At 46.5% G+C, this 26,699-nt stretch overlaps 1 protein-coding gene across 2 annotated transcripts in view; it reads left to right on the forward strand.

The window, feature by feature from the left end:
- Positions 1–26,699, forward strand: part of STMN1 (stathmin 1) — a 39,354-nt gene that overhangs the window by 10,275 nt on the left and 2,380 nt on the right. Inside the window, exons 1-3 of one of the 2 annotated variants that reach the window (XM_004603460.2) lie at positions 23,697–23,781; positions 25,333–25,405; positions 25,873–26,045. In XM_004603460.2, coding sequence (XP_004603517.1) covers positions 25,393–25,405; positions 25,873–26,045 — 186 coding nt within the window. In that variant the 5' untranslated portion in view covers positions 23,697–23,781; positions 25,333–25,392. Of the gene's footprint in view, positions 1–23,696; positions 23,782–25,332; positions 25,406–25,872; positions 26,046–26,699 lie in introns of those variants that run through there. The other variant, XM_055138622.1, reaches the window with a different exon arrangement.

Raw genomic sequence — 26,699 nt, forward strand, 5'->3', positions numbered from 1 at the left:
GCTCCCCATGGCATATTCGATATGCCAAAAACAGTAACAACAAATCTCACAATGGAGACGTTACTGGTGCCCGCTCGAGCAAATCGATGAACAACAGGACGACAGTGCTACAGTGCCGCAGTTTTATCTTAGCACTTATTATCCATCTTAGCTAGAAATCTATTTTATCTAATTTACAAAGAGCTGACTCTGTCTGTTTATAGTTACCCTTTGCTTAGAGACTAGTCTTCCATACCGGGGTCCTGGGATGGCTCTGTGGCAGGCTGACTTTAGGCATGAGGCCGGGAGTTTGGTCCCGGGTACTACCCCCCATGCTGAGGATGATCCCAGCAATACTGTTGTTTGTCATCCTCAAAGCTGCAGCAAAAACGTGTCATGTCCAGCATAGCACAACAAAGTGTGTGACCCCAGTGAGTGCAGCACTTAGCATGCAAGTGTGTGTGACTCCAGCTCATCAAAACAGCAGCAAAGAAGGGAGGAAGAGAGAATTGTTGGATGAGTGATGTGGGGTAGATCACATTATCATTGATGGGGTAGATCACATTCCTTGCATGTGTAAGATCCTTGGTATGATCCCCAAACACTATTGGGCACAGCCCTCACAACAACGAAAAATAAATTGTTTTTCATAGCTGGATAGAGCTAAGCTGGATGGCTAACGGCCCCGCTCCCCACCCGACCCCCAAAGGCGGGGTTCCTGCTACCTGTGAAGCAGCGGAATGGGCCTCCTGAGTTCAATGCAGAGCCAGAATTGCTTTCTAGTCTCTTACTTTGAGTCTATGTTTGTCTTGGAAACTAACATGGATTTCTTGTAGGCAGCAAATAGTTGGTTTTTGTTCTATTCGGGCACTCTCAACCTTTTAATTGGTAAATTTAGTCTATTAACACAGTGTAATTTTGAAATATATATTTATTGCCACTTAATTATTTGCATTAAAATTAGTTTGTCTTTGTTCCTTGGGCTGGAGCGATAACACAACGGGTAGGACATTTGCCTTGCAAGCGGATGACCCAAGTTTGATTCCTCCGCCCCTCTCAGAGAGCCTGGCAAGCTACCGAGGGTATCTTGCCCGTATGGCAGAGCCTAGCAAGCTCCCTGTGTTGTAGTCAATATGCCAAAAACAGTAACAAGTCTCGCAATGGAGAGGTTACTGGTGCCCGCTTGAGCAAATCGATGAGCAACAGGATGACAGTGATACAGCGATACAGTGATTTGTTCTTTAGATTTTCTATTATTTTCTCTAAAAAAATATTTTTTTATTGAATCCCCGTGAGACATAGTTACAAAGCCTTGATGTTTGAGTTTCAGTCATACAATGATCAAATACCCATCCCTTCACCAGTGCACATTTTCCACCACCAAAATTCCCAGTATCCCCACCCCCCATCCCAGTCCTCACCTTGCCTTTATGGCAGACAATTTCCCCAATACTCTCTTTACTTTGATTACATTCAATATTTTGACACCAGTCCCACCAATGTTATTTGGGATTTTCCCACCACCACTAAAACCTGTTGAAAAGGCAATGCTAGACAATTTGTTTGTATTGCCTGTTATGAATAGTATAAAATGTCATGCAGCTGCAAGAGTGGCCACACACTCCTGGAATTCTAAAATTTTAATAATTAGGATCTGGAAAGATCTCTGCAGCGAGCTGCTTGGTTCCAAGATTTGTTTGTGTGTCTCTGGATCATGGCTATTTAAGAGCTTAATAAGTAGCCAGGGCAGTTCGTGGGCATCATCTCAGAGTCCCATTGGGGCAGGGGGAAGGAGAGGGATGGGCTCCTCCCCTCTCTCTTGAGGCCTGGTGCTTGCCACTACTGCTCCTGCATATCTGGGCTTTTTGTTGAGTTCTGGGAGATGGTGGCCACCGGGATTCCTAGGGGGCAGACGGAGGAACAGCACCTGCTCCCGTCTGGAGTAGCCTGGCGAAAATGGCCTATTGCAAAGTCCGAAGGCATCTCTGCAGCAAACTGCTCAGTTCCCAATTTTCTATTATTTTCTTCTCTTTGCTTTATCCCTTGTTTTGCACGGGAAGGCTACACCCATGGGTGCTCAGGGAGAACCGTGTGGTGCTAAGAATTGAATCTGGGGTTCCCACATGTAAAGCATGTCCTCCAGCCCTTTGAACCACCTCCCTGGCCCTCCTCTTTATTTGTTTTTTTCTTCCTTTTTTTATGCTTTAGCATCTTCCTTTAGTGTTATATTTGAATTCCTTTTCACTTCTTTTTCAGTAGGTCTAGAAAATGGATTGATCTTGTGTACATTCCAGCAGGCCACAGAATTACTTATCTCTTGCCCAACAACAGCTTTAAAATATAGTTAGAAATCAGGAAGTATGATGCCTACTGTTTTGTTCTTTCTCAGAGTTGTTTTGGCTACTTAGAGTCTTTATGATTCTATATAAAACAATAGTTTTCTTTTTTTAATTGCAAGGGACAGGACTTCAGAATAGAGCCTCCGTTGTCTTCTCTCTAAGTGTTGTTTTGTTGCCAAAATGATATCAGCTGGTGACTCAGCACTTACTCCCTCTCTATTCACAACTCTATAGGGATACCAAGACAAATCCTAGAGAATCCTGGGGCAGGGGGATAGTTCAAATGGGAGAGTTTATGTTCACCATGTGCAAGACCCTGAATTCAACCTAGAACCACATGTCCCCATGAGCATTGATGAAGCACTGAACAGTCACATCTATACTCCCTGGCTGAGCATGCTGGAGACAGCCTTTAATTTAAAAAATCATACAGAATCCTATGCTCAAAGAGCTTACTCTTCCTGAGGAGACAAATCTGTGTATGGATAGCTACAATACCTACATGGTGTGCAGGGGTCAGAGAAATGAATCAAGGCCTTAAAGATGAAGAGAATTTTATTTATTTTTATTTATTTATTTATTGCTTTTTGGGTCACACCCGGAGATGCACAGGGGTTACTCCTGGCTCTGTACTCAGGAATTACTCCTGGCGATCCTCAGGGGACCATATGGGATGCTGGGATTCGAACCCGGGTCGGCCGCGTGCAAGGCAACGCCCTACCCGCTGTGCTATCACTCCAGCCCTAAACACAAGCCTTTTCTTACTTTTTTTTTTTTGCTTCTTTTGGGGGGTCACACCGGCGATGCACAGGGTTTACTCCTGGCTCATGCACTCAGGAATTACTCCTGGTGGTGCTTGGGGAACCATGTGGGATGCTGGGAATCGAACCCAGGTCGGCCACGTGCAACGAAAACGCCCTACCTGCTGTGCTATTGCTCCAGCCCTGGGAGAGAATTTTAGTCAAGACAGAAGCCAAGATGCTAAGGGTTGGCATCAGCAAATTCTGGGATATATTGGTGTGTGAGAAGCTAGAGGCATACCTTGAAAGCATCTGGAATTACCTATGTTCCTCCAGACACTGCCAAGAGTGATCCCCGAGTACAGAGCCAGAAGTATCCCTGAGCACCACCAAGTGTGCAAAACAAAACAAAGCAAAAACAATAAAGATTTATTGATGTTTGACTTTTCAGGAACTAGTTGATAAAGTGGAAACTGGGACCAGAGCCATAATACAGGGGCTAAGATGCATGCCTGGTTTGTGAATAACAACTGAAGCCCTGATACTTCATATGGTCTCTGAGCACTGCTAACTGTGACTCTTGAGCAAAGATCCAGGAATAGCTCCTGAGCACTGCTGGGAGTGGCCTCAACCACCAAAACAGTGGAACTGGGTGTGGGAATAGAGAACAGCAAAGTCCTAAGAGACATAGGAGAATAAAAGATCAATAAGGACAAAATACATTTTTTATTTTAAAAGTATAATGGTGGAGCTCAAGTGATAGTACAGCGAGTAGGGTGTTCGGGCAGCTCTCTCTCTCTCACTGCCCACGTTTGGTGCTCTCAAGCCGCGTTTATTCGATCTCTTGTCTCGCCCATCTCATGCATTCTTCCTTCCTTGCCCCTCATTCCTCAATCCCAGCTCTCTCTGGATTCAGCCTCTCTGGATTCAGCCTCTCACTACTTCTCTTGGATTCTGACCCCCATTGCTTCTCCTAGGATTCTGCCTCCCCTGGCTGCTTCTCTTGGATTCTAACCCGCCCCCCCCCCCACCTTCAGCTGTTTTTCTTGGATTCTGACCCCCTCAACTTCTCCCTCCCTATTTATATCTCTCCACCTTACCCTCCGGGCCCAAGCTTCACCTGGGCTGGAAGCAAAATCAATATAAGGAAGCCCTTCCTGACCGCCCATGGACAAAATACCACTTAAGGTGTTTTTCTCCTTTATTTTTGTATCAGTAAGAGGTACATTGAGGCTTGTAGGGCAGCTCTCCTGAGAACATCTTGCCACAGACAAAGACTACAGAGTTCAGGCCAGATTAATCACTCCTAACCCTAGCAGGGTCCAAATCTAGTTATTTGTTTTTGGATCATGACAGCATCTGTCCATGACCAAGCTCTTAATTTACAGTTAAGCATTAGGCACTTTGGCCAGGCCCATCTCGATTCCAGGGTAGCACATAGTGCACTGCTTGCCCTGGGTCCATCCAGTCTTTCCTAGAGACTCTGCTTTTGGGGATGCTAGGAAGTAAGGGCAGCTGAGGCTGGGTGGAGAGAACAGATGCCCTGGAGGAAAGTATCATTTAAAGTCAAATGACTCCTGGGGCTGGAGCAATAGCATAGCAGGTAGGGTGTTTGCCTTGCACGCGGCAGACCCAGGTTCGATTCCCAGCATCCCATATGGTCCCCTGAGCACCGCCAGGAGTGACTCCTGAGTGCAGAGCCAGGAGTAACCCCTGTGCATCGGCAGGTGTGACCGAAAAGAAAAAAAAAAAAAGGCAAATGACTCCCACATAACAAAAGCATAGCATTTACTACTATCTTCCTGTGCCCATACAAAAAGGACATTGCTCTGAACATACTATACAAAGGACTTAAGGAGAAGAGAAAAACAATATTTACAAGTCAACAGAGCATAAAGAAAGAAGTTACAAATAAGCACAGAGGAAAGGGAGCACTATGATGGAAACAACCCAATAAACCTAAACTACCTGAGGCTATGTTATCCTACAGCAGCCCACCCAGGTTCTATTCCCAGCATCGCATATGTTCCTCCGAACACCGCCAGGATTAATTCCTGAGTGCAGAGCCAGGGATAACCCCTGAGCATTGCCAGGTGTGACCCAAAAAGCATAAATAAACAAACAAATAAATAAATAAATAAATAAAAGTATAATGGTTTTAGCATTATGGAATGTATTACGCATTCATTTTACCATGTTTGGAAAATCCAGAATAGCACAAAGAAAACAAAATTCACTATTTTACCATCCAGAACAAATGTTTCAGTAGATTTCCTTCCCGGTAGTTTTTGTTTGATTTTGGTTAGGGCCACACCCAGTGGTGCTCAGGAGTTACTCCTGCTGGTGCGTATGAGGCCCAGCCCAGGCCTCCTGCATGCACAGCCTGTGCTCCAGCCCTTTGAGCTCTCTCCCTGACCCCGCTGCCTCCTAGCCATGTTTGTTGTTAGGGAGTGAGTCCTGCGATTTCTCAAACCAAACTCAGGCGCCTCCTATATGCAGCACATGAGCTCTTTTGCTTGATCTGCCACATCTCTGTCCCCCTTCGTCATATTTTATTCCAACCTGAACTCACATTGTCCACGCAATTGGGCAAATTTTGTTTATTTGTTTTGTTGAACATTGTCACTGTCACTGTCACTGTCATCCCATTGCTCATCGATTTGCTCGAGCAGGCACCAGTAACATCTCCATTGTGAGACTTGTTACTGTTTTTGGCATATCAGATACGTCACGGGTAGCTTGCCAGACTCTCTGAGAGGGGCGGAGGAATCGAACCCGCGTACAAGGCAAACGCCCTACTCTCAGCGCTATCACTCCAGCCCTTGTTGAACATAATATCATGAATATTTTCCCAGCTAATTACAAGGCATTGTGGACCAGAGCAATAGTGCAGTGGGTAGGGTACTTGCCTCACATGCAGCCAACACAGGTTTGATTCCCGGCATCCCATATGGTCCCCTGAGCCTCACCAAGGAGTGATCTCTGAGTGCAGAGCCAGGAGTAAGCACTGGGCACTGCTGAGTGTGACCCCCCCCCCAACAAACAAAATGCATAAAAGGAGGTCCCAATCTCCCTTCCTCCAAATGCTTCAAGCACCCTTCTTTGGCATTCCTGATGACTGGCTGACTAATCTTTGTCTAAATACCACTTGGCATAAATCTCATTCAAGTTTGAAAAGGCAAGAGCTAACTGGGTCCAGTTGCCAGAGAGTTCTTGCAGGTACCATTTCCTGCTTCCCTTTCACTGTCCCTTTTTGAGATGACAGATCTTCAAAGACACCACGAAGTGATCTCAGAGTTGAGCTGATTGTGAGGCCCAAGGTGGTTACCTCCCAAGGCTCCCTAATGTCCTTGGGCTGTAATCCAAGGATGATGTCATCACACTTTTTTCTTAGAAACTTAAATTTTTCTCATCTGATGTATCCTAGTTTAATTCATCAAATGTTTTCAAGCAGAAAAGTGGCATGATTAGAGCTGTGCTTGTTGATCAATACCAGAGCTGTCACTTACTGAGGGTTTATTATCCATCAGACACAATGCTGGGTGCATTGACATGCATTATTTTGTTTAGTCCTGTGACAAGCCTATCAGGTAGGGACTTTGACTGCCCGCCTCGCACAGAAAGTGAAGCACAGGCCCAGAAAGGGAAAGGGAGATGCCCAGGTTTACACAAGTGGTGGAGCATCCATGCTGTATTAGAGAGCACCAGGCTCACATTCCCATTATCACCTAGTTACTAAGGAGACCTTGGACAGATGTGTAGAGTTCTGTGGCTCTTCCTCTCCATCTGTAAAATAAGAGGGTTCGCCCAATAAAATAGTTTCAGAGAGAGTTCAAAGCAGAGACTTGGAACCAGACTGCAGAGTTCTGTGCTTCTCAGTGCCATCAGCAGACAGTGATTTCATCCCTTCAGTCTACTGCTTGCAGTTCCCGTACGCACAAGGGCAGTATAGACAAGAAGCCCACACACATTATGTCTCAGGATTTCAGAGTCAGAAAACAAATTAACAAGCTAATTTATGCAGGGGTAGGAGGGAAGGAGACAGACCTAGTGGTACTCAGGAGATACTCCAAGCTCACTACTTGGAGTTGCTCCTGCCTGTGCTGAGGGACCATATACAGTGCCAGGCATTCTAACTGGGGTCGGCCAAGCTGATTTTTTGTTTCTGCTTTCCTTCCCTTTGTTGTGGTGTTGGAGGTGAATGAAGGTCATACACACGGTCTTGTTGGTAGCAGAGCGTCACACTCTTTAGATGTGGTGCTCTTGCATATTTTGTTTCCAGTGCTTGCTGGGGTCACACACTTGATTGCTTGATTGCTTTGTGTTAGATTCTAAACACTGAGTTGTGGCATTGGGGCATTGGGGATCTTCCCAAACATCAGTACTGGGCCAGACTAGTATAGCAGGTACAGGTAGGGTGCTTGCCTGGAGCCCTGACAGGTGTGACCCCTATAAGTAAGGAGTAAGTCCTGAGAAAGAAAGGAAGGAAGGAAGGAAGGAAGGAAGGAAGGAAGGAAGGAAGGAAGGAAGGAAGGAAGGAAGGAAGGAAGGAAGGAAGGAAGGAAGGAAGGAAGGAAGGAAGGAAGGAAGGAAGGAAGGAAGGAAGGAAGGAAGGAAGGAAGGATCAAACTCATGTCCTTGCACTTGCTAGACAGGCACATTTGCTACTGACACATTTTTTGGGTTGTTTTTATGGTTTTTAGGGGCAGAGAGATAGCTTAGTAAACTGGAGTATAAACTTTGCTTGTTGGGAGGTCCTGGCTTGATGCAGGTCCAGGCTTCTCATGGTTCCCCAAGCACTGCCAGAGCACCAGGCTGCAAGTCACCACTGAGCATTGTTGGGTATAGTGCAGAAGCCTCTCCCTCTCCCTCTCCCTCTCCTCTCCCTCTCCCCCCCCCCTATATATGTGTGTGTATGTATATATATGTATATATATTTCTATACTTCTGCTTGGATAAAAACTATGTTTGCTGTTGAGAATTTTTTAATTAGGTGGAGTTCTAGTCAGAACATGGCAGAGTGGTGCCCTTCTCTTCCTAAGTCCGACTCCTGTGCACCTCCCAGCCACAAGTCTAGGCTTAGCTCTCAACCTGACATGTCACCTACCCTGGCTACAGTGGTACTGTCAATAGCAGGGAAGTTTGCCCCCAGGAGGATGGACAGGTAGTAGTAGTTCCTGACAGTAAACTCAGGCTCTTTGGACTGGGAATTCTGGAGTTTCGGTTCCCAGAGTGTGGTCTAGAAGGGGTTCCTGGGCTCCAGATGGGTATTTCTCCTCGGTCCTAGGGGATTTCCTGCCTGGAGAAGGGCCACAGCTGGAGGAGAGCCAAAGAGCAGCCCTTTGAAGTGCAGGGTCTAAAAAATAGAATAGTAGTAGATAAGAAAATGGGGTGCTGAGCTGGAGAGACAGTACAGCAGGTAAAGTGCTTGCCTTGAACTGAGTCTACCCCACTTCAATCTCAGCACCCCCATATGGTCCCCTGGGTCCTTCCAGGAGTGATCCCTGAGCACAGAGCTAGGAGTAAGCCCCGAGCACTGCTGTGTGCAGCCCAAAAATAAAAACCAAAAGAAAAAAGGGGAGTGCATATATTCGCACAGTTCTCTGTGCACAAGGGAGAACTAACCACTTTACTATAAGAAAATAGAAAATCTCACCTTTGTTGACAACGTGGTGGAACTGAAGGGGTCATGCCACATGAAATAAGTCAGAAGGAGAAAGTCAAATATCAGGTGATCTACTCATAGGTGGGATCCTGAGAAACAGTCAGGGAACAGACAAAGCCAAACCAAATCAAACCCTTGGATTCTGACCACAGAACCAAGGCTGTCATCACAGCGAGAGAGAAGGTGCATGAGGAGGCGGTTCAGGGGAGTGTGGAGGAGGGTAGCACTGCTCTGGTGGTGCTATGCTGTGGTACCATGCATTTTGAAGAGGTTTGAAAGTGTACTTCTAAGACAATGATAGTCTTATAAACTAGTTACCTTAAAAAAAAAAAAGTGCAGGGGCCAGAGAGATAGTGCAGTGGGTAGGGTGCTTGCCTTACAGGCACCTGACCAAAAATCAATCCTCGGCATCCTAAATGGTCCTCTGAGCATGTCAGGAGTGATTCCTGATCTCAGAGCCAGGAGTAAGCCCTGAGCATAGCCAGATGTGGCCCAACGTGCCCCCTACCCGCCCACTAAAAAAACCCCCAAGGTTGAGAGCAAGATGCTGTTTGATGAGTCTAAGGAAGCTGCTGTCTGTGGCCTGTTTCTACAGGCAGTCAGTTTACCTGGTTTACTTGAAACTTGCATGGTCCTAGAACTGAAAATTCTGCATTTTGAACAAACTGGGGCAAGAGGTTATTCACATTTCCAAATGTTTACCATTAGGCTGATAGCTTCAGAAATTGTTGTGAGGATTAACTGATAAACAGAGTTGTTTAGACCAGATCCTATCACATGTAAGCATTCTATGGGTATATTGGCTATTAAAATATTTACAATGATTTTATTGTATTAAAATGCACATAATAGAGGCTGGAACAATAGTACACTGACTGGATAGGGCATTTGCCTTGTTTGCATTGACACAGATTCAATTACTCAGCACCCTATATGGTTCCCTGCACCAGACAGGAGTAAGCCCTAAGCACCACCAGGTGTGAGTAAAAACCCAAAAATAAACTTTTAAAAAATGTGCATAGTATAAAATTTATCATCTTAAACCATCTTACAATGTACAATACTATGATATAAAGTACACGGATGACTGGATAATCATCAACATATCCAGCTCTAAATTCTTCATCTTGTCAGGCTGAAACACTAATCCCATTAAAGAATTCCTCTATATCCCCCATCTCCTCTGCCCCTGGAAACGACTATTCTACTTTCTTTTTTTTTTTTCTTTTTGGGTCACACCCGGAGATGCACAGGGCTTATTCTTGGCTCTGCACTCAGGAATTACCCCTGGCAGTGCTCAGGGGACCATATGGGATGCTGGGAATCAAACCCAGGTCAGCCGCGTGCAAGGCAAACGCCCTGTCCGCTGTGCTATCACTCCAGCCCCTCTACTTTCTTTTATTTATATTTTGTTATTGTTTTGGGGCACACCACTGATGCTCAGGAGTTACTCCTGGCTCTGTGCTCAGGAATGACTTCTGGCAGTGCTTGGGGGACTATATAGGATGCCGGGGATCAAACCTGGGTCAGTCATGTGCAAGTGCCCTGTTCACTGTACTATGTCTCTGGTCCTGTATTTTCTTTTTATGACTGCATGTTAGTTTAGGAGATATAGTTCAAAGGACTGGAGCATGTGCTTTGCATTCAGGAGCTCTGGATTTGATTCTGGGTATCGCATGGTCCCTGCAGCACCCCACCTTCATCCAGCACCTCCAGGTGATAATCCATGAGCACTGTGCTGGGAGCTCCCAAACACTGCTTGGTGTGACCCCAAAATAAGTAAAATATTAAAATTTTAGCTGCTTAATATTCCATTGTAGATAAGCACATTTTGCTCATCTAATTCCTAAGGGTGGCTGTCTGAGTTGCTTTCTTGTTTTAATCATTGTGACTATTGCTGTTTTTACACGGGCATACAAATACTTCCTCAAGACCCTGCTTTCACTTATTTTGGAAGTACACCCAGATATGAGGTTGAAAAATAATATGGCAATTGTAATTTTAATTTGGGAGAGTAGGGTGGCCATACCCAGCAGTGCTCAGGGGTCACTCTTAGAAGTGCTTCGTGCAGGTACAGTGCCTAGACTCTGTCCTGGTACTTCATTGGCTGCATACAAGGAAAGCTGCACATTTGTCTCTAGACCCTATTTTAATTTTTTTTCTCTCTCTCTCTTTTATTTATTTATTTTTTTTTGGCTTTTGGTGTCACATCCAGCAATGCACAGAGATTACTCCTGGCTCTGCACCCAGAAATTACTCCTGGCAGTGTTCGAGGGACCATATGGGATGCTGGAGATCAAACCCAGGTCGGCCGTGTCCAAGGCAAACGCCCTACCCGCTGTACTATCGTTCCAGCCCCCTATTTTAATTTTCATGTGTATGTGTGGGGGCGAATATGCTGCCCAAGCCTGTGTGCTGCTTGCGCCTGTGTGGCTAAGCGCATGTGGTACCCAAGCACTTGTCGCCCGCATCTCCCCTCTTGAGATATGTACTTTTATGCTTTCCTATCTAATGCTGGGGTGTGTATAGGGACTCTCTCCACCCTTAGGGAAGCCCGCATTCTCCCCTGAGTGAGTAACTCTGCCTCTTACTCTCCACTCTCTCCCATTTTTTCCTTCCTTCTTCCCTTCAAAGATCCTCCAAATAAAATCTGTTTTACTTCACTGCTTGGACTGATGCAATAGCACAGAGGGTAGGGTGTTTGCCTTGCACATTGGCCGACGTGGGTTTGATTCCTCCATCTCTCTCAGAGAGCCTGGCAAGCTACTGAGAGTATCCTGCCCGCACGGCAGAGCCTGGCAAGCTCCCTATGGTGTATTCGATATGCCAAAAAGAGTGACAACAAGTCTCACAATGGAGACATTACTGGTGCCTGCTTGAGCAAATCGATGAACAACGGGAGGACAGTGTTACAGTGCTACAGTGTGTGTGTTGGGGGAGGGGGGGTCATATGTGATAGTGCTCAGGGCTTACTCCTGGCTTTTTGCTCAGGGATCAGTCTTGATGGGATTCGGGAATCATATTGAGTGCCAGGGGTCAAATCCAAAGGGCTGCATGCAAGGTAAGTACTTACTATTTTACTATCTCTCCAGTCTGTTATTTTTAATAACTGCTCTACTATTATCCACAGCAGCAATAATCAATTTATATTCTTATCAGTTGTGCACAGGGGTTCCAACTTCTGCTCATTTTCTCTCTCTCTCTCTCTCTCACTCTCTCTCTCTCTCTCTCTCTCTCTCTCTCTCTCTCTTTTATTAGTGAATCACCATCCTAGCCCTGAGATTTTAGCAGCCTCTCCTTACTCGTCCTTCCCAACGGTGCTGCATTGGAGGCTCTTTCAGGGTCAGGGGAATGAGATGCATCATTGTTACTGTTTTTGGCATATCTAATACGCCATGGGAAGCTTGCCAGGCGAGCAGGATACTCTTGGTAGCTTGCTAGGTTCTCCGAGAGGGAGAAATAGGCTATAAGAGGCAGTGCGCTTCCAGGAGCTTTGTTTTATAGTCTCTGGATCTTGGTCGTTGATGGGATTACATGACACAGGGGGCAGTTTATGGGCATGACTGCCAAGCTACTTGAAAATGGGGGATCTGGGTACAGGAGGCCTAATTCCGCTCCGAGCAGGCTTGGAGATCTCAGCCCCAGGTCCCGCACACCTGGGTTTCTCTGCTGATTCCTTCATGTGTGAGGCTCATCCAAGTGTGTGGAAAGTGGCCTTGAGCATGGCTGCGACTGGGTTCCAGAGGTCTTCGGCTGCCAGGGTCCTGCTCGGGGTGGGGAAGGAAACTCAACCCACCCCCTCCGAGGGCTCCCAGTGAAGACAGCCTGGCACATGGGCAAGAGATTCTGCCTCTCAATATATTAATGGATATTCACTGTCATCCCATTGTTCATTGATTTGCTCAAGTGGGCGCCAGTAATGTCTCCATCCATCCCAGTCCTGAGATTTTAGCAGCCTCTCTTTACTTACGCTTCCCAACGGTGCTGCGATGGAGGCTCTTTCAGGGTTAGGGGAATGAGCCCCATCATTGTTACTATTTTTGGCATATCGGATACGCCACGGGGAGCTTGTCAGGCTCTGCTGTGTGGGCAGGATACTCTTGGTAGGTTGCAGAGTTCTCCAAGAGGGAAAAGTAGACTATACGAGGCCAGTGAGCTTCTGAGAGCTTTGTTTTATAGTCTCTGGATTTTGGCAATCGATGGGATTACATGGGGTGGGGGGCAATTTGTGGGTGTGATTGCCTAGCTACTGGAAAATGGGGGATCTAGGTGGAGGAGGCTCAGTCCTGATTCGAGCAGGCTTGAAGATCTCAGCCCCAGGTCCCGCACACCTGGATTCCTCTGCTGGTTCCTTCATGCGTGAGTGGCCTTGAGCATGGCTGCGATGGGTTCCAGAGGTCTTCAGCTGCCAGGGCTCTGCTCAGGGTGGGGAGGGAAACTCAACCTGCCCCCCTCTGAGGGGCCCCTGTGAAGACAGCCTGGCATGGGGACAGGAGACTCTGCATTAATATTAATGGATATTAATATATTATAAAATATCTATTTTGCAAATATTTTCTCCCATTCCATGGGCTCTTTTGGGCGGAGGCATCCCAAGCAGTGCATCCTGAAGGCACTCCTGGCGATTCTCAGCCAACTGAGCAGGATGTCAAGTTCCAGTGTCTAAGGACACAGTGTTGTTCAGGTGTTGCCAGGGACCCCTGGGTCACCTGGCGGTATGTCAGGGCAAGTTTTGCATGTCTGAGGCCCTGGGTTTGATCCTGGCACTGAAAAAAAAAAAAGCCCATAAATGCTCATTAAGTCCAGTTTATCTTTGGGCAGAGGGGGGGGTTTAGATGGGGAGGTGTCATGAATAGGGCTACAACTGATAATGCTCAGGGGTCACACCTGAGTGCTGGAAAGTGAACTGGGATCAGCTGTGTACAGGCAAGAGTCTTTCCCCCTGTACTATTTTTCAAACCCTATTTTTCCCCACCATCTTTGACATCATAGCTAAGAAATCATTGCCAAATTCAATCATGAAGCATTTTGTCTCTATTTTTTTTTTTCAGGATTTTATAGTTTTATATTTATCTATCTGGGTTTGGGGGCCACACAGAAGGACTACTTTTGGCTCTGTGCTCAGGGGTCACTCCTTGTGGTGCTCAGAGGATCGTGTTGTACTGGGGATTGATCTGGAGTTGGCTGCATGCCAACACCACAGTTTTCATTCCTTACAGCTTTGTTGCTGTTTCTGGTGCTCACACCATAAGCCACCTCCTGCCAGTGCCAAATAATCTCATCAGCCACCCTCCAGATCTCGTAGCTGCTTTTCCCGGAAGGGAGCATAAAATGAGGCTCCCATAACCATGCCACCGGATGCTGTAACAGGCTGTTTCGACTAGGGGTGCCCCAGAGGGGGGCAGGTGAGAGCCCTCCCCGCCCCAAGGGACCCAGCCCCGGCAGCTGACCTCCACTACCCAACTGCCACCACGCTTTAGGCCACTTTCCACATACTCGGGCTGAGCCTCAGGCATGAGTGAACATATTCCTGGACCATGCGGTCACTTTGTGTGGCCATGCTACACATGATAAGACACACCCTACCCATTTTCCATAAATTCATAGAGGGAAATTCATAGAGGGCTCTCGGAGAGCCTGGCAAGCTACTGAGAATATCCCGCCTGCACAGAAGAGCCTGGCAAGCTCCCCATGGCGTATTCGATATGCCAAAAACAGTAACAATACCAGGTCTCATTCCCCTGATCCTGAAAGAGCCTCCAATCATTGGGAAAGATGAATAAGGAGAGGCTGCTAAAATCTCAGGGCTGGGACGACTGAAGACGTTACTGACGCCTGCTTGAGTAAATCGATGAGCAATGGGATGACAATAATACAGTGATACAGTGATAGCTTTGTTGTTGTTTTTAGTGCTAGAAAGGAACTCGGGGACTCACATATAAGACATGTGCTCTGCCAGTTGCTAAGCTACACCCCCAGCCCTTGATTCCTATAGATTTGCTTTATTATTATTAGTTTGCTCTTGTTTTGGGGCCACACCCAGTGATGCTCATGGGTTACTTCTGAATCTGTGCTCAGGAATCACTCTTGGCAGTGCTCAGAGGACCACATGGAATCAAACCTGGGTTCACATGTGCAAGACAAACACCCTACCCAGTGTTATATGCTCTGGCCTGATTCCTATAGCTTGGATATAAGGAGGTGTGAATATTTCAGATTTGTTCTTTTAGCTATTGCCATTTTAAAGCTATCCTGTTAGAAGACACTGTTTTTGTAATTAGAGATTTGGGTGAGAAAGAGGTTGGAGTTTAGTCAGCCTGAAATTTAAAACCTAGAAGGTGAGACTCTAGCAAAGTCACTTGCTGGGTGGAGGAATCCAGATGTGGTGGGAAGGTGGCAGTTGGATATGGGTCATTTAGAGTTTGATGGCCTTATGGGTTATCAGGAGGTAACTGTGGCTTTTGGAAATCAGAAGAGAGATGTGAGTCCAAGAGACAAGAGGAGTCTTTCCCATGAAAAGAATCATTAGAAAAAGGCATGGACTTGGGCCTGGAGTGATAGCACAGCGGGTAGGGCGTTTGCCTTGCACGTGGCCGACCTGGGTACAATTCCCAGCATCCCATATGGTCCCCTGAGCACTGTCAGGAGTAATTCCTAAGTGCATGAACCAGGAGTAACCCCTGTGCATCGCCGGGTATGATGCAAAAAAAAAAAAAAAAAGAAAAGAAAGAAAAAGACACGGACTTAACTAAGAGGGTTGAAGGTTAGTACATGGAGTGAGAAGACTACAGAAGTGGTGACACCTTAGCCCATCCCACTCACACATTTAATGTGTGTACACTATACCATATTCCATTGATTGAGAAATACTTTCCTTTTCCTCCATGCCCTCACCCTTACCCCAGGTTTTTGGCCCATACCTAGCAGTGCTCAATTACTATTACTGAGTCTGTGCTCAGAAGTGACCCCTGACTGGGTTAGGGGACCATATGTGGTGCCAGGGATTTGAACCAGGTAATTTTGCAAGGCAATTGCAAAATGCCATTTATTTTAACACCATTATTTGTGTGCCACTAAGAAAATATGCTGTTAATAATTATACATGCTATTTGTTGACTATGAGGCATGAAATTACTAGACAGATAATACAGGGGATAAGTTGCTTTCCTTGCAAGTGGTCCATCCTGATTTGATCCTTGGTACCACATAGAGTTCCCCAAGCTCTACCAGGAGTAATCCCTGAGCACAAAAGCCCTGAGCACCACTGGATGTAAGCCCAAAATCAAACTCTCCCCTCCACAAAGTGTTTTGGGGGCATACAACTTAGAACTAGTTAAATTAGTATATACCAGCACTGTATCCGGGCTGGAGCGATAGCACAGCGGTAGGGTGTTCGCCTTTCATGCAGCCGACCTGTGTTCGATTCCTTCGCCCCTCTCGGAGAGCCTGGCAGGCTACCCAGAGCATTGCACCCGCACGGCAGAGCCTGGCAAGCTACCCGTGGCATATTGGATATGCCAAAAACAGTAACAACAAGTCTCACAATGAGAGACGTTACTGGTGCCCGCTCGAGCAAATCGATGAGCAATGAGATGACAGTGACAGTGACAGCACTGTATCCAGTCAAAGGAATAAGGTGGGGGATATAGGTATGAAAAAGATCCTGCCTTCAAAAGATTTCCAATCTCTCAGAGAAGCCTGCAGACACTTCTGCTGTGAGGCTGACTGAAGCAAATGCAGCAGTGAACTCAGAGAAGGACTGAGATCAGCTGCCGCTTGTCAAGTCTATATAGGATTTATTGTTATAGACAGAATCGATAGTGATGTCTTTCTTGGGGTTTCTATTCCTCCCTCTCCCTTCCCTGTTACCTGAAATTTCTAAGGAAAAAGCTTTCAACCCATTTTAGAATGACTCGAAATAATGAATTAAAAACCACACAGTAAGTATTGAAAATGCAACTTTGGAAAGCCATTTAGCACTATCCAAATTACAAATATATTTACTCTTTGACCCTGTAACATTGCTCTAAGGAATAGATTGTGAATATTTACTCACCCACATAGAAAATCATACATATATGGAGAAAGAAATACATATATGAAAGAGAGAGCTCTATTCATTATAGCATTGTGTGAAATAGCAAATATTAGGAATAGCCAAAGAGCTACAGATAGAATACTAGTTAGCTAAATATAGAATGTAGAATATTTATGTGGTAGGTCTTAAATCAACGAAAAGTTTGAGGCAGGAACAGAGAAAGGATCCCACATGTGTATTGTTAAATGAAAAAAATGCAGTTAGGGGCTAGGCAGAGAACTCAAAGGCCTGGAGCTCATGTTTTGCAGGCATGCGTCCCTGATTCAATCCTTGGCAGAGCATGATCCCCTGAGTAGCCCCAAACACTGCACAGGAAGTATCTCCCAGTACCATTAAGTATTGTTCCTAAACAGCCCTCACTCCCACAGAAAATACAGAGCTGAGGGGCTGGAGCAATCACACAGTGGGTAGGGTGTTTGCCTTGCATGCCGCTGACCCGGTTCGATTCCCAGCATCCCATATAGTCCCTGAGTACCTCCAGGAGTAATTCCTGACTGCATGAGCCAGGAGTAACCCCTGTGCAACGCCGACAGGGTGTGATCCAAAAAGATAAAAAGAAAATACAGAGCTGGACTGTGGTTTCAGGGTAGGCACATGTCTTACATGTGGCCAACCTGGGTTCAATCCCTGGCCCTGCAAACAAAAAAAAAAAGCCTAGAAGGCCAGGGATATAGCTTAGCAGTAGAGGAATTGTGTAAGGCCTGGGTTTGATCTCCAGAAATGCCCTCCGACCCCAGCCCCCAAATAAGCTAAGTGTGTGAACAGTTATAGTATACTAACATTTGTATTAGGAGGGAAAATAAAAATACCAAAAATTTGCTTGTGTGTGCATGAAGCAACTCAGATACACAAACTAATAATAATGGTTATGACCAGCGATGATAGAGAATTTTGAAGTTGGGATGGAGAGAAAAAGAGGGCTTTTTTTTTTTTTTCACACATCCAAAAGAACAAAAGCAACCGCTGTTGGAGAGGATGTGGGGAGAAAGGGACCCTTCTTCACTGCTGGTGGGAATGCCGACTGGTTCAGCCCTTCTGGAAAACAATTTGGACGACTCTCAAAAAATTAGATATTGAATTCCCATTTGACCCAGCAATACCACTGCTGGGAATATATCCCAGAGAGGCAAAAAAGTACAATCGAAACAACATCTGCACATGTATGTTCATCGCAGCACTGTTTACAATAGCCAGAATCTGGAAAAAACCCGAATGCCCCAGAACGGATGACTGGTTGAGGAAACTTTGGTACATCTATACAATGGAATACTATGCAGCTGTTAGAAAAAAGGAGGTCAAGAATTTTGTAGTCAAGTGGATGGGCATGAAAAGTTTCATGCTGAGTGAAATGAGTCAGAAAGAGAGAGACAGACATAGAAAGATTGCACTCATCTATGGTATATAGAATAACAGAGTGGGAGACTAACACCCAAGAACTGTAGAAATAAGTACCAGGAGGTTGACTCCATGGCTTCGAGGCTGGCCTCACGTTCCGGGGAAAGGTCAACTCAGAGAAGCGATCACCAACTACATTGTAGTCAAAGGCCATGTGGGGGAAGGGAGTTGCGGGCTGAATGAGGGCTAGAGACTGAGCACAGATGCCACTCAACACCTTTATTGCAAACCACAACAGCTAATTAGAGAGAGAAAACAGAAGGGAATGCCTTGCCACAGTGGCAGGGTGGGGTGGGGGGGAGATGGGATTGGGGAGGGTGGGAGGGACACTGGGTTTACGGGTGGTGGAGAATGGGCACTGGTGAAGGGATGGGTTCCAAACTTTGTATGAGGGAAGTATAAGCACAAAAATGTATAAATCTGTAACTGTACCCTCACGGTGATTCTCTAATTAAAAATAAATAAATTAAAAAAAAAAACAAAAAAAAAGAGGGCTTTTTATACTTTATTTCAAAACTGTGAACATAATATTTATTTCAAAATGTTTATTAATTTTGAATACCCCATGGGAAGTTAATGCAGTGACTATCTGAGACCATCAAAGGGCAAAAGTCTACTACTTATTGAATAACCTATAGTAATAAAGAAATGTCCCTAGCTGAGAATAGTCATTAAGTATTAAGTCCTTTTTTATTGTTGTTGTTTTTATATCGGTGGAGGGTGGATGGCACTGCACCAGCAATGCTTGGAGGTTTGCTCCTGGAAGTTCTTAGGGGACCATTAGATATGGGGAATCAAACCTGTGCCTCTTCCATGCAAAGCATGTACTAAACCCTTAGAGAGCTATCTCTGTGACCTGTAAATATTGAGCACTTCTGGTGTACCATGTATCTTGCTAAGTGCCTTCCGGTGCATTAGCTCCTATAATCCTGACCACCTTTGTGGTCAGTGGTCTAAACCAGAAGAGAAAGCCAAGGCTGAGAGAGGTTGTTCATGTCTAAACTCAACTGTGAACATCCAGGCCCCACCATCCTGGGTCAGGTGCCGTCCTGAGCACCAGGGATATCAAGACAAAGACACAACTCCTGTCTTCAGGACAAAATAGTCTGATGAGGAAAACAGGCATGTAAAATAGCAGATTCACAGACAGGTTTTGAACAGGAAAGAGAATTAGTGCATGATACTTAGGGATTAGGGGCAAAGGCAATAGACACAAGGTGCAGACCTCTCCCATGACACCATTTTTTGCCCAGAACAAGCCTTGTAAACAGCCAAGGAACTCAGTGGTTCCTGTGTGGGAAACACCCCCTGCAGCCTCAGAACCAACAATGAACAAAGACTGCTGGTGCTCTCTGGGAACAGAGGAGATCTGACAACTGCCCGACTCATTTAATCGGTGTAGACATCCCTTCTGGACTTTGAAACCTGAAGTGCTGTCCTTTTGCTGTCTACACAGATCAAATAGGCTGGATGAATGCCATATCTCAATTTCACTTCGTGCTAATCCATAGTCACAGTCAACTTCATATCAATGCTACTGAACCATCTGAGCAGAGGCAAAAATAATTCTCATGGGCAAAGGGAGACAGTTCCAAGATGCGAACATTAACTCCTTGCTGATACTTGGGGAGCAAGTGTATTTTGAAGTCAGTTTTAGGAAGCTTCCAAGAAGGGCGTTTCTGCCTTCACTCCAAAGAGAATCCAAAGTCATTTTCTCTTCTTATAGCTGAAAGCCCCTCCTCTTTCAGGGATCACATAGAAACAGCGGGAACAGACTGAACAATAAAGAGCTGTGGTCTGGCTCCACCCTAAAGCACAGGGAACATCCTACTGCACAGTTTTTATTCATAGGACTATCTAGGGGAAAATCTTACCCCTACCCCTCAGTCCTCAAGCATCAGTGAGGACTCATGAAATCCTTGTCAACAGAGACAGGCGAGACCAGGCATCTAAAAACAAACCAAGAAACCAAGTGGTGTCTTTTGAAAAGATTAAATATCTACATGAGTTCTAACATCTTCCTTCCTTGCTCTGGTTTCCATGGAAATAGACATCTGCTCTAGGGAGAAAGAAAAGGTGGGGGAAGCCGTGTAAGTGCTTTAAAATAATCAGTGTTTTGAAGGATTTATTTTTTTCTGTCACAACATTAACAGTCAAAAATGTGAGTTTTTTTGCATGATAATTTCTTGTATTAAAAATATGCATCAAATAGGTGGGACCTTCCTTTGCAAAATTCCATATCAAATACAAAGGCTTGAAGATAAAGGCTGGTTCAGGGGCTAATAGACCTATGAACCTTAAGTTCCTCACTCATTTGTGCTGCCTACTATTCTGTCACTTTTTATTTATTTATTTTTGGTCACACCCTACAATGCTCAGACTTTACTTCTGGCTCTGCTCAAAAATTACTCCTGGGGGATTGGGATACGGGATCCCGGGAATTGAACCTGGGTCAGCTGTGTGCAAGGCAGAAAAGTCCTCCTGATATACTATTGCTTGGGCCCCTGGTCTGTCACTTTTTTTGGTGGGGGGAGGGCATTGGGTCACACCCAGAAATGCTCAGGGGTTAATCCTGGCTCTGAACTCAGGATTCATGCCTGGTGCTCGGGAGACCTTATGAGATGCTGGGGATCAAACCCCGATCAGCGTGTGCAAAACAAAACACTCTATTCGTTGTACTATCACCCCGGTCCCAGCCTGTCTTTTTAATTTGTCTTATCCCCTTCCCTCTCCAACTTCCCTTTAATGATTTCTGAAATTTTCCTCAGAAACCAACAAATTTTTGGCCAATTCATGCTAAATTTAATCTGAGAAAGAGACTTTCAGCGTTCAGCACTAAAATGATTTCTGAACCTACTCACATGCTAAGAGAAAGCCACTTCCCTGTGGGCGGGAGCCAGGCTGACCCCACAGAAGGGCGATTGTTAGAGAAAATGACACAGCAGCATATTTCAGGCAACAGTGCATTGCTAATTGTTTGCTGTTGCATGGTATCTACTGCTAGATGATCCTATTTGTTTGTTTGTTTGTTTGTTTGTTTGTTTGTTTTTGGGCCATACCCTGTGACAGAGGGTGCTCCTGGCTCTGTACTCAGAAATCAATTCTGGCAGTGCTGGGGGGAGGGAGGGAAGAGAGGGGGGAGCATATGAAATGCTGGAGATCAAACCCAGTCAGCTGAATGCAAGGCAAATTACCCATTGTACTATCACTCCAGCCCCTATGATCCCATTATATTGTCCCAAGTACCTTTTAATTGTATTTATCTTGCATATCCGTACTCACTAGGTGGTCCTGTGGAGTCTTTTAACATTCTAATTGATGGGATCAGAGCAATAATACAGAGATTAAGTCCTTGTAGTTTACTAGTTCCATCTCCAACATCGCATGGTCCCTTAAGCACCAGAGGAAGCAACCCCAGAGCACAGAGCTAGGGAGCACCACGTGTGGGTCCAAAGTCCTCCCAAAAAATAAAATTAGGACTGAGGGGCCAGAGAGATAGCTCAATGGTAATATACCTGATCAAGTTCAAACCCCAGCACTGCAGGGCCTGAGGTTGACAGAGTTTCTATGGGGATGGTCCCCTGGACCCCATAGAAGCTGTGCAGTGCTTAGAAGCCCCACCCTGCCTGCCAAAAATAAAATAAAAATTTAGCACTGCACTGCACTGTCATCCCGTTGTTCATCATTTGCTCAAGCGTGCACCAGTAAATGAAGACTATTGGTACTAGAGTTTCTTGGTTTGGAGAGACCAAGCATTTTGGTTAGGAAAATGAAAGCATTCTTCTGTCTCAGCCAGTGCCTGGGTAAAAGCTCAGGCTTTTGTCTTTTGGCAGCCAAAGCTGAATATATAGGACAAGGTGGTTGGATTCAGTAGAAATTTTGAAGGGCCAGAGAGATAGTACAGCAGGGTGTTTGCCTTGTACATGGCCAACCCAGGTTCAATGCCCAGCACCCATATGGTCCTCCCATCACTGCCAGAAGTACTTCCTGAATGCAGAGTAACCTCTGAGCATTGCTGGGTGTGATCCAAAAAGCCAAAGAAATTATTTTTTTATTTGAGCAGTGGAAGGGCAGGGCAGAGCAGGAAGGCTTGGGTATCTTTGTTATAGGAAGCCTGGGAAAGGTAAAAAAAAAAAATTACCTCTTTATCTTTTAACTGCGGGAGTGGGGAGTGGGGGGAGGAACGGAGTTGATCACTCTGAATTGAGTTTAAGACAAACAAGAGGATAAGATAAAGGGGCTGTGGGAAGAACAGATTGTTCAAAAGGGTGTTCAAGAGGATTCTCTTCTGCATATCTGACACCCATTATCCAGAATTTCTTTCTGGGCTGTTCTCTTGCTAATCTCACCCTAAGTCGTTCTATCAGTATTTTCCTCCTTTCCTTATATCAAAATGACCATCATGGGAGGACCCAGTGTTGGTCAGTGAGTCTGGAATTGTGTTCATTGTATTTGTTTTTTTCCCTGCCTTTTTATGGAAGAGGGGAGGCGGCATTTTGAAGGTGGCTAGGATCAAACCAATTTCCTTTGTGCAGCTGCTATACTTCCTAGCCACGTGGAGAGATGATCTTGTGGTTCCTTTTTTTTTTTTTATTTGTTTGCTTGTTTGTCCTTTCCTACAAAGGGACCCTGCTTGCTATGGGGAGCTTTGGGGCGCTCCTACTCAGACAAAAGCAATAGTCAACTGGTCTGTGTAGTCTAGAAGTGCTGTCACTCCTTCTTTCCCTAGAATCAGACAAAGGCTTGGCAGAACAGATGGAGTCTGCATTTAAGCCAAGTGACTTTGTTAGACCAAAGAAGATCAAGTTCCAGAGCCTCACGCTGCCCCTCCTACACCCCAAACCCAGGACTGTCACCATCTCAGGGACACTAGAATGGTAGCTGAAATGCAGACTGTGAGAATGGGCCACGCCCGTGACCCATTAGTGCTGTGTTAGGGTTATGATGTCACAATACAGGTGGCATGCGATTGTCACGGTAGGGTGCTGGCTGGCGGCCGAAGGTTTTGCGGGGCGGGCAGTAGCTTTGTCCCTTCACAAGGGCTTGGGCGTTTTAGGTGACGACCCGGAGTGCGGCAAGAGCCACAGCGTCCTCTGAGTGCCGCCCTTGGGGTCATGCGGGACACAAGGATCTACTTACCAAGGTGGAGTCCAAGAGCACCCCCTACCCCCTCCAGCAGAGATGTGGGGAGGGACCCCGCCCCGCCCTTTTCACTAGGGGTGGGTGAGCTGGGTCGGGACCGGCCCAGAGGCCACCGCAGAACCCTCTGCAGCGGTCAGACCACCGCCCCGACCCCGGGGCCACACCTGCGGGGGCCCGCCCCCAAACAACCCCCCTCCCCGACCCTCCGCATTGTCCTCCACCCTGCTAGCCAGGACTACACTTCCCGAGGAGCTCCTGGGCCCCCGGGGGGCGGGGCCACTCCGGCTGTGGGGGGCGACACGTGCCGCCGCGCCCAGCCAATGCGGAGCCCCGCGGGGGCGTCACGTGCCCGTGTTTGGCGCTTTTGTGCGCGCCCGGGTCTGTTGGTGCTCAGAGTGTGGCCAGGCGGGTCGGACCTAGCAGGTGGGTGCGGGGCGTCAGGCGGCGGCGGCGGCTCGGCTGGGGGCTGCCGCGGGACGCGGCCAGCGGGAGGGGTCGCACCGTGGTCGCACCCCTCCGCACGGGGAACGACGGGCGGGGCCGCGGACCCCGGAGGGGCGGGTGGGCAGGGGTCGTTCTGCTTTGTGTGTGCCTCGGGCGGAGCCTCGGCTTTGTCCGCGCTCCTTAGGGGCGCGGCTCTCTAGGGGAGGGGGCGCGGCTAGTCCCGCGAGCCCTGAGCGTTAGCCCAGGGGTGCCGCCGAGGAGACAATAGGGGGCGTGGGCCTTCCTCGCCGCCGGCTTTGCTGGTGAGACCCTGCTGGGGTCCCATTGTTTGAAGGAAAGGGGCGGCGCCCTCGGGGAGCCGCGGCTTTAGGAGCGGACCGCTGGCCGGCGCGGCCGAGCCCCTGCCCGGTGCTCGCGGGGCCGGCATCTCACGAGGGGTCTCCTCGCGCTGGGCCCTCGCAGACAGCCGGGGTGGAGGAGGCTGGTGGGCGGCGTGAGCCACCCCTCGGCCTGTTCTCGGGACTGGCCTCGGCCGCCCAGCTGCGGCGGGGGTGGCGGCGCCATCGAGGTGTTTTTGGCGGGAGCGATGAGGGAGGGGGCGGTTTTCGCGCGCCGGGAGCCCGGGAGGGGCGGAGTTAGCCGGATTGGACCGTTGGCCCCGCCCACCGCCCTGTCCCACGCGCGCGGGCTTGGGTGCTGCGAGTTAAGGGAGATTCGAAAAGGCGCGGGGAGGAAGGGGCGGGGCCCGGGCCTCGGCCGCAGGGCGTGCTCTGATTGGCCGGAGCGGGCCGGCCGCATTTTTTTTTTCTCCCCGGGGCCAGGGCCACGCCCATCCTGGGTCCGGCTGTTGCATCTAGAGCGCTGCACTGGTGTGACGGTTTCTCTGTTATTTCCAGTTGTTGAGAACGCGTCGTGCTGCGTTCTTTGTATTAGTCTGGGGCCCACAGAGTTATGACCTTAAAAATGTCAAGAAGGAATGTATGGTTTCGCGTGACGTTAAGGCAGCGAATATCTAAAAGCTGGAGGTTTATTAAATCATTTTCCCCTCCGTTAGGAGCTTAAGCTCCAAGAACAATAGGAGTGCTGCGTTATTGGTTAATTTTAGCTTGGGCGTTTTGTTTTCCACTATGGCAGTCACAGACAAAGCAGGGGTGGGTAATTCATTTGCACAATGAGTAGTAGGCTGTATTAAGATGGCTCCGGGTCTCACTGTTGAGCTTGAATATTACAATATCTTTTCACTGTTTGGGGGCGGGGGCGGAGGGGCGGGCGCAATCTTGTGACTAAAGAATCCGTGAGTTTTCTGAAGGAGCTAGCTCAACTTGACTTAAAAAAAATATTTTTTTCATTCATATTCCTCAGTGTTTAAATATACAGATTTTGATCATGTTCTTTCGGGTGACGTCTTATTTAATTCCAGAATAGGAATTTTTCCCGACGTTGATTTGTGTCGGTATCATTTGAGGTTCCTTTGTATTGATTTTAAAATGCAAGGAAATTTATTGCATGCTTTTTGAACGTCATTTTCAGGGCTTTCCTTGCCAGTGGATTGAGTAGATAACACTGCCAATCTCTTGTCTTCTCTTCACCATGGCTTCTTCTGGTAGGTAATCAACTTGGAAATGCTGATATTGTGTTGGGCTTGTGATTTTAGAAGATGGATCAGGTCGTAAGCCTTTAATTTGGCACCTGTGTTTAAATTTTCTTTTTAATGAATTGAATAAAAGACAAAAGGATTGTCACTTGACTGCACTGACACCTCATAATTGTTTTATTATTAGACGATTTGGCTCTGTAAAGCAAAATTGTGGAGATTTGCACAAGTCTTTTGTTCATGAAAAAGGGATTGTCAAATACTGACATTTTTAGAATGGTATTTATTCAGAATTGTTGTGCTTGTTTCTCTGGGAGGTGGTATTTCTTAATTGACAACAGTTTCACTAGCCCTAAAATTATTCATGAAATTAAATTTTGGTTTTTAGACAATTAAAAAGCAGTTTATTTTGACGAGACCACACCCCACCCCCCTACTCCTGTTGCTAAAAACGTTTAAAATATGATCAACTCTAGATATCCAGGTGAAAGAATTGGAGAAACGTGCCTCCGGCCAGGCTTTTGAACTGATTCTTAGCCCTCGATCAAAAGAATCTGTCCCTGAATTCCCCCTTTCCCCCCCAAAGAAGAAGGATCTTTCTCTGGAGGAAATCCAGAAGAAATTAGAAGCTGCAGAAGAAAGACGCAAGGTAATGACAGTTCATACAAAACAGCATTTTTTTATTATGTAATGTGTAATCAATTGTATTTCTATTAATAGTATTTAAATAGAAGCATAGCAAAACTGATCATAACAGTATGAAAATTAAATATGCTGATGGCTGCAAGAAAATACCGTACTGTTGTTTATTGTCTGTTGGCACCAGCTCCTTTGCTTAGATTTTTCTCTTTTAATAGATTGAATTTAAAGGGAGGTAGGTATTTTCTGAGATAGAGATTGAAAAATGATCTTAGGGATATTCATTTTTCCAAAGCCATCTAGCTAAGGAGTGTTGGAATCAAAATTCAAGCTCCAGTCTCTGAAACCAAGTTACTGCGTCATCTTTTCTCTGATAAATAGATGCGTCAGTGGATGCTCTCGTACTGTGTCTTTAGGTTGGGGCAGAGGACAGAGGTGGAAATTTGATTTTTTTTTTGGCTTGTATATGGTTTGTTTTGAGAGATGTGCAATAAAATTTATTTATTTGTGGGTTTGGGGTCACTCCTGGTGATACTCGGGCTGCTCCCTGCCTGGTGCTCATAGCTCAGTGCTATGTCGGAGATTCAACACAGATCTCTTATCTAAACAATTCTATCACAAAGAGCCATTCTTTAAAAAAAAATTTTTCTAATACATTTGTTGT

This window comes from Sorex araneus, chromosome 5 (assembly GCF_027595985.1).
Source record: "Sorex araneus isolate mSorAra2 chromosome 5, mSorAra2.pri, whole genome shotgun sequence".
Classification (NCBI taxonomy): domain Eukaryota; kingdom Metazoa; phylum Chordata; class Mammalia; order Eulipotyphla; family Soricidae; genus Sorex; species Sorex araneus.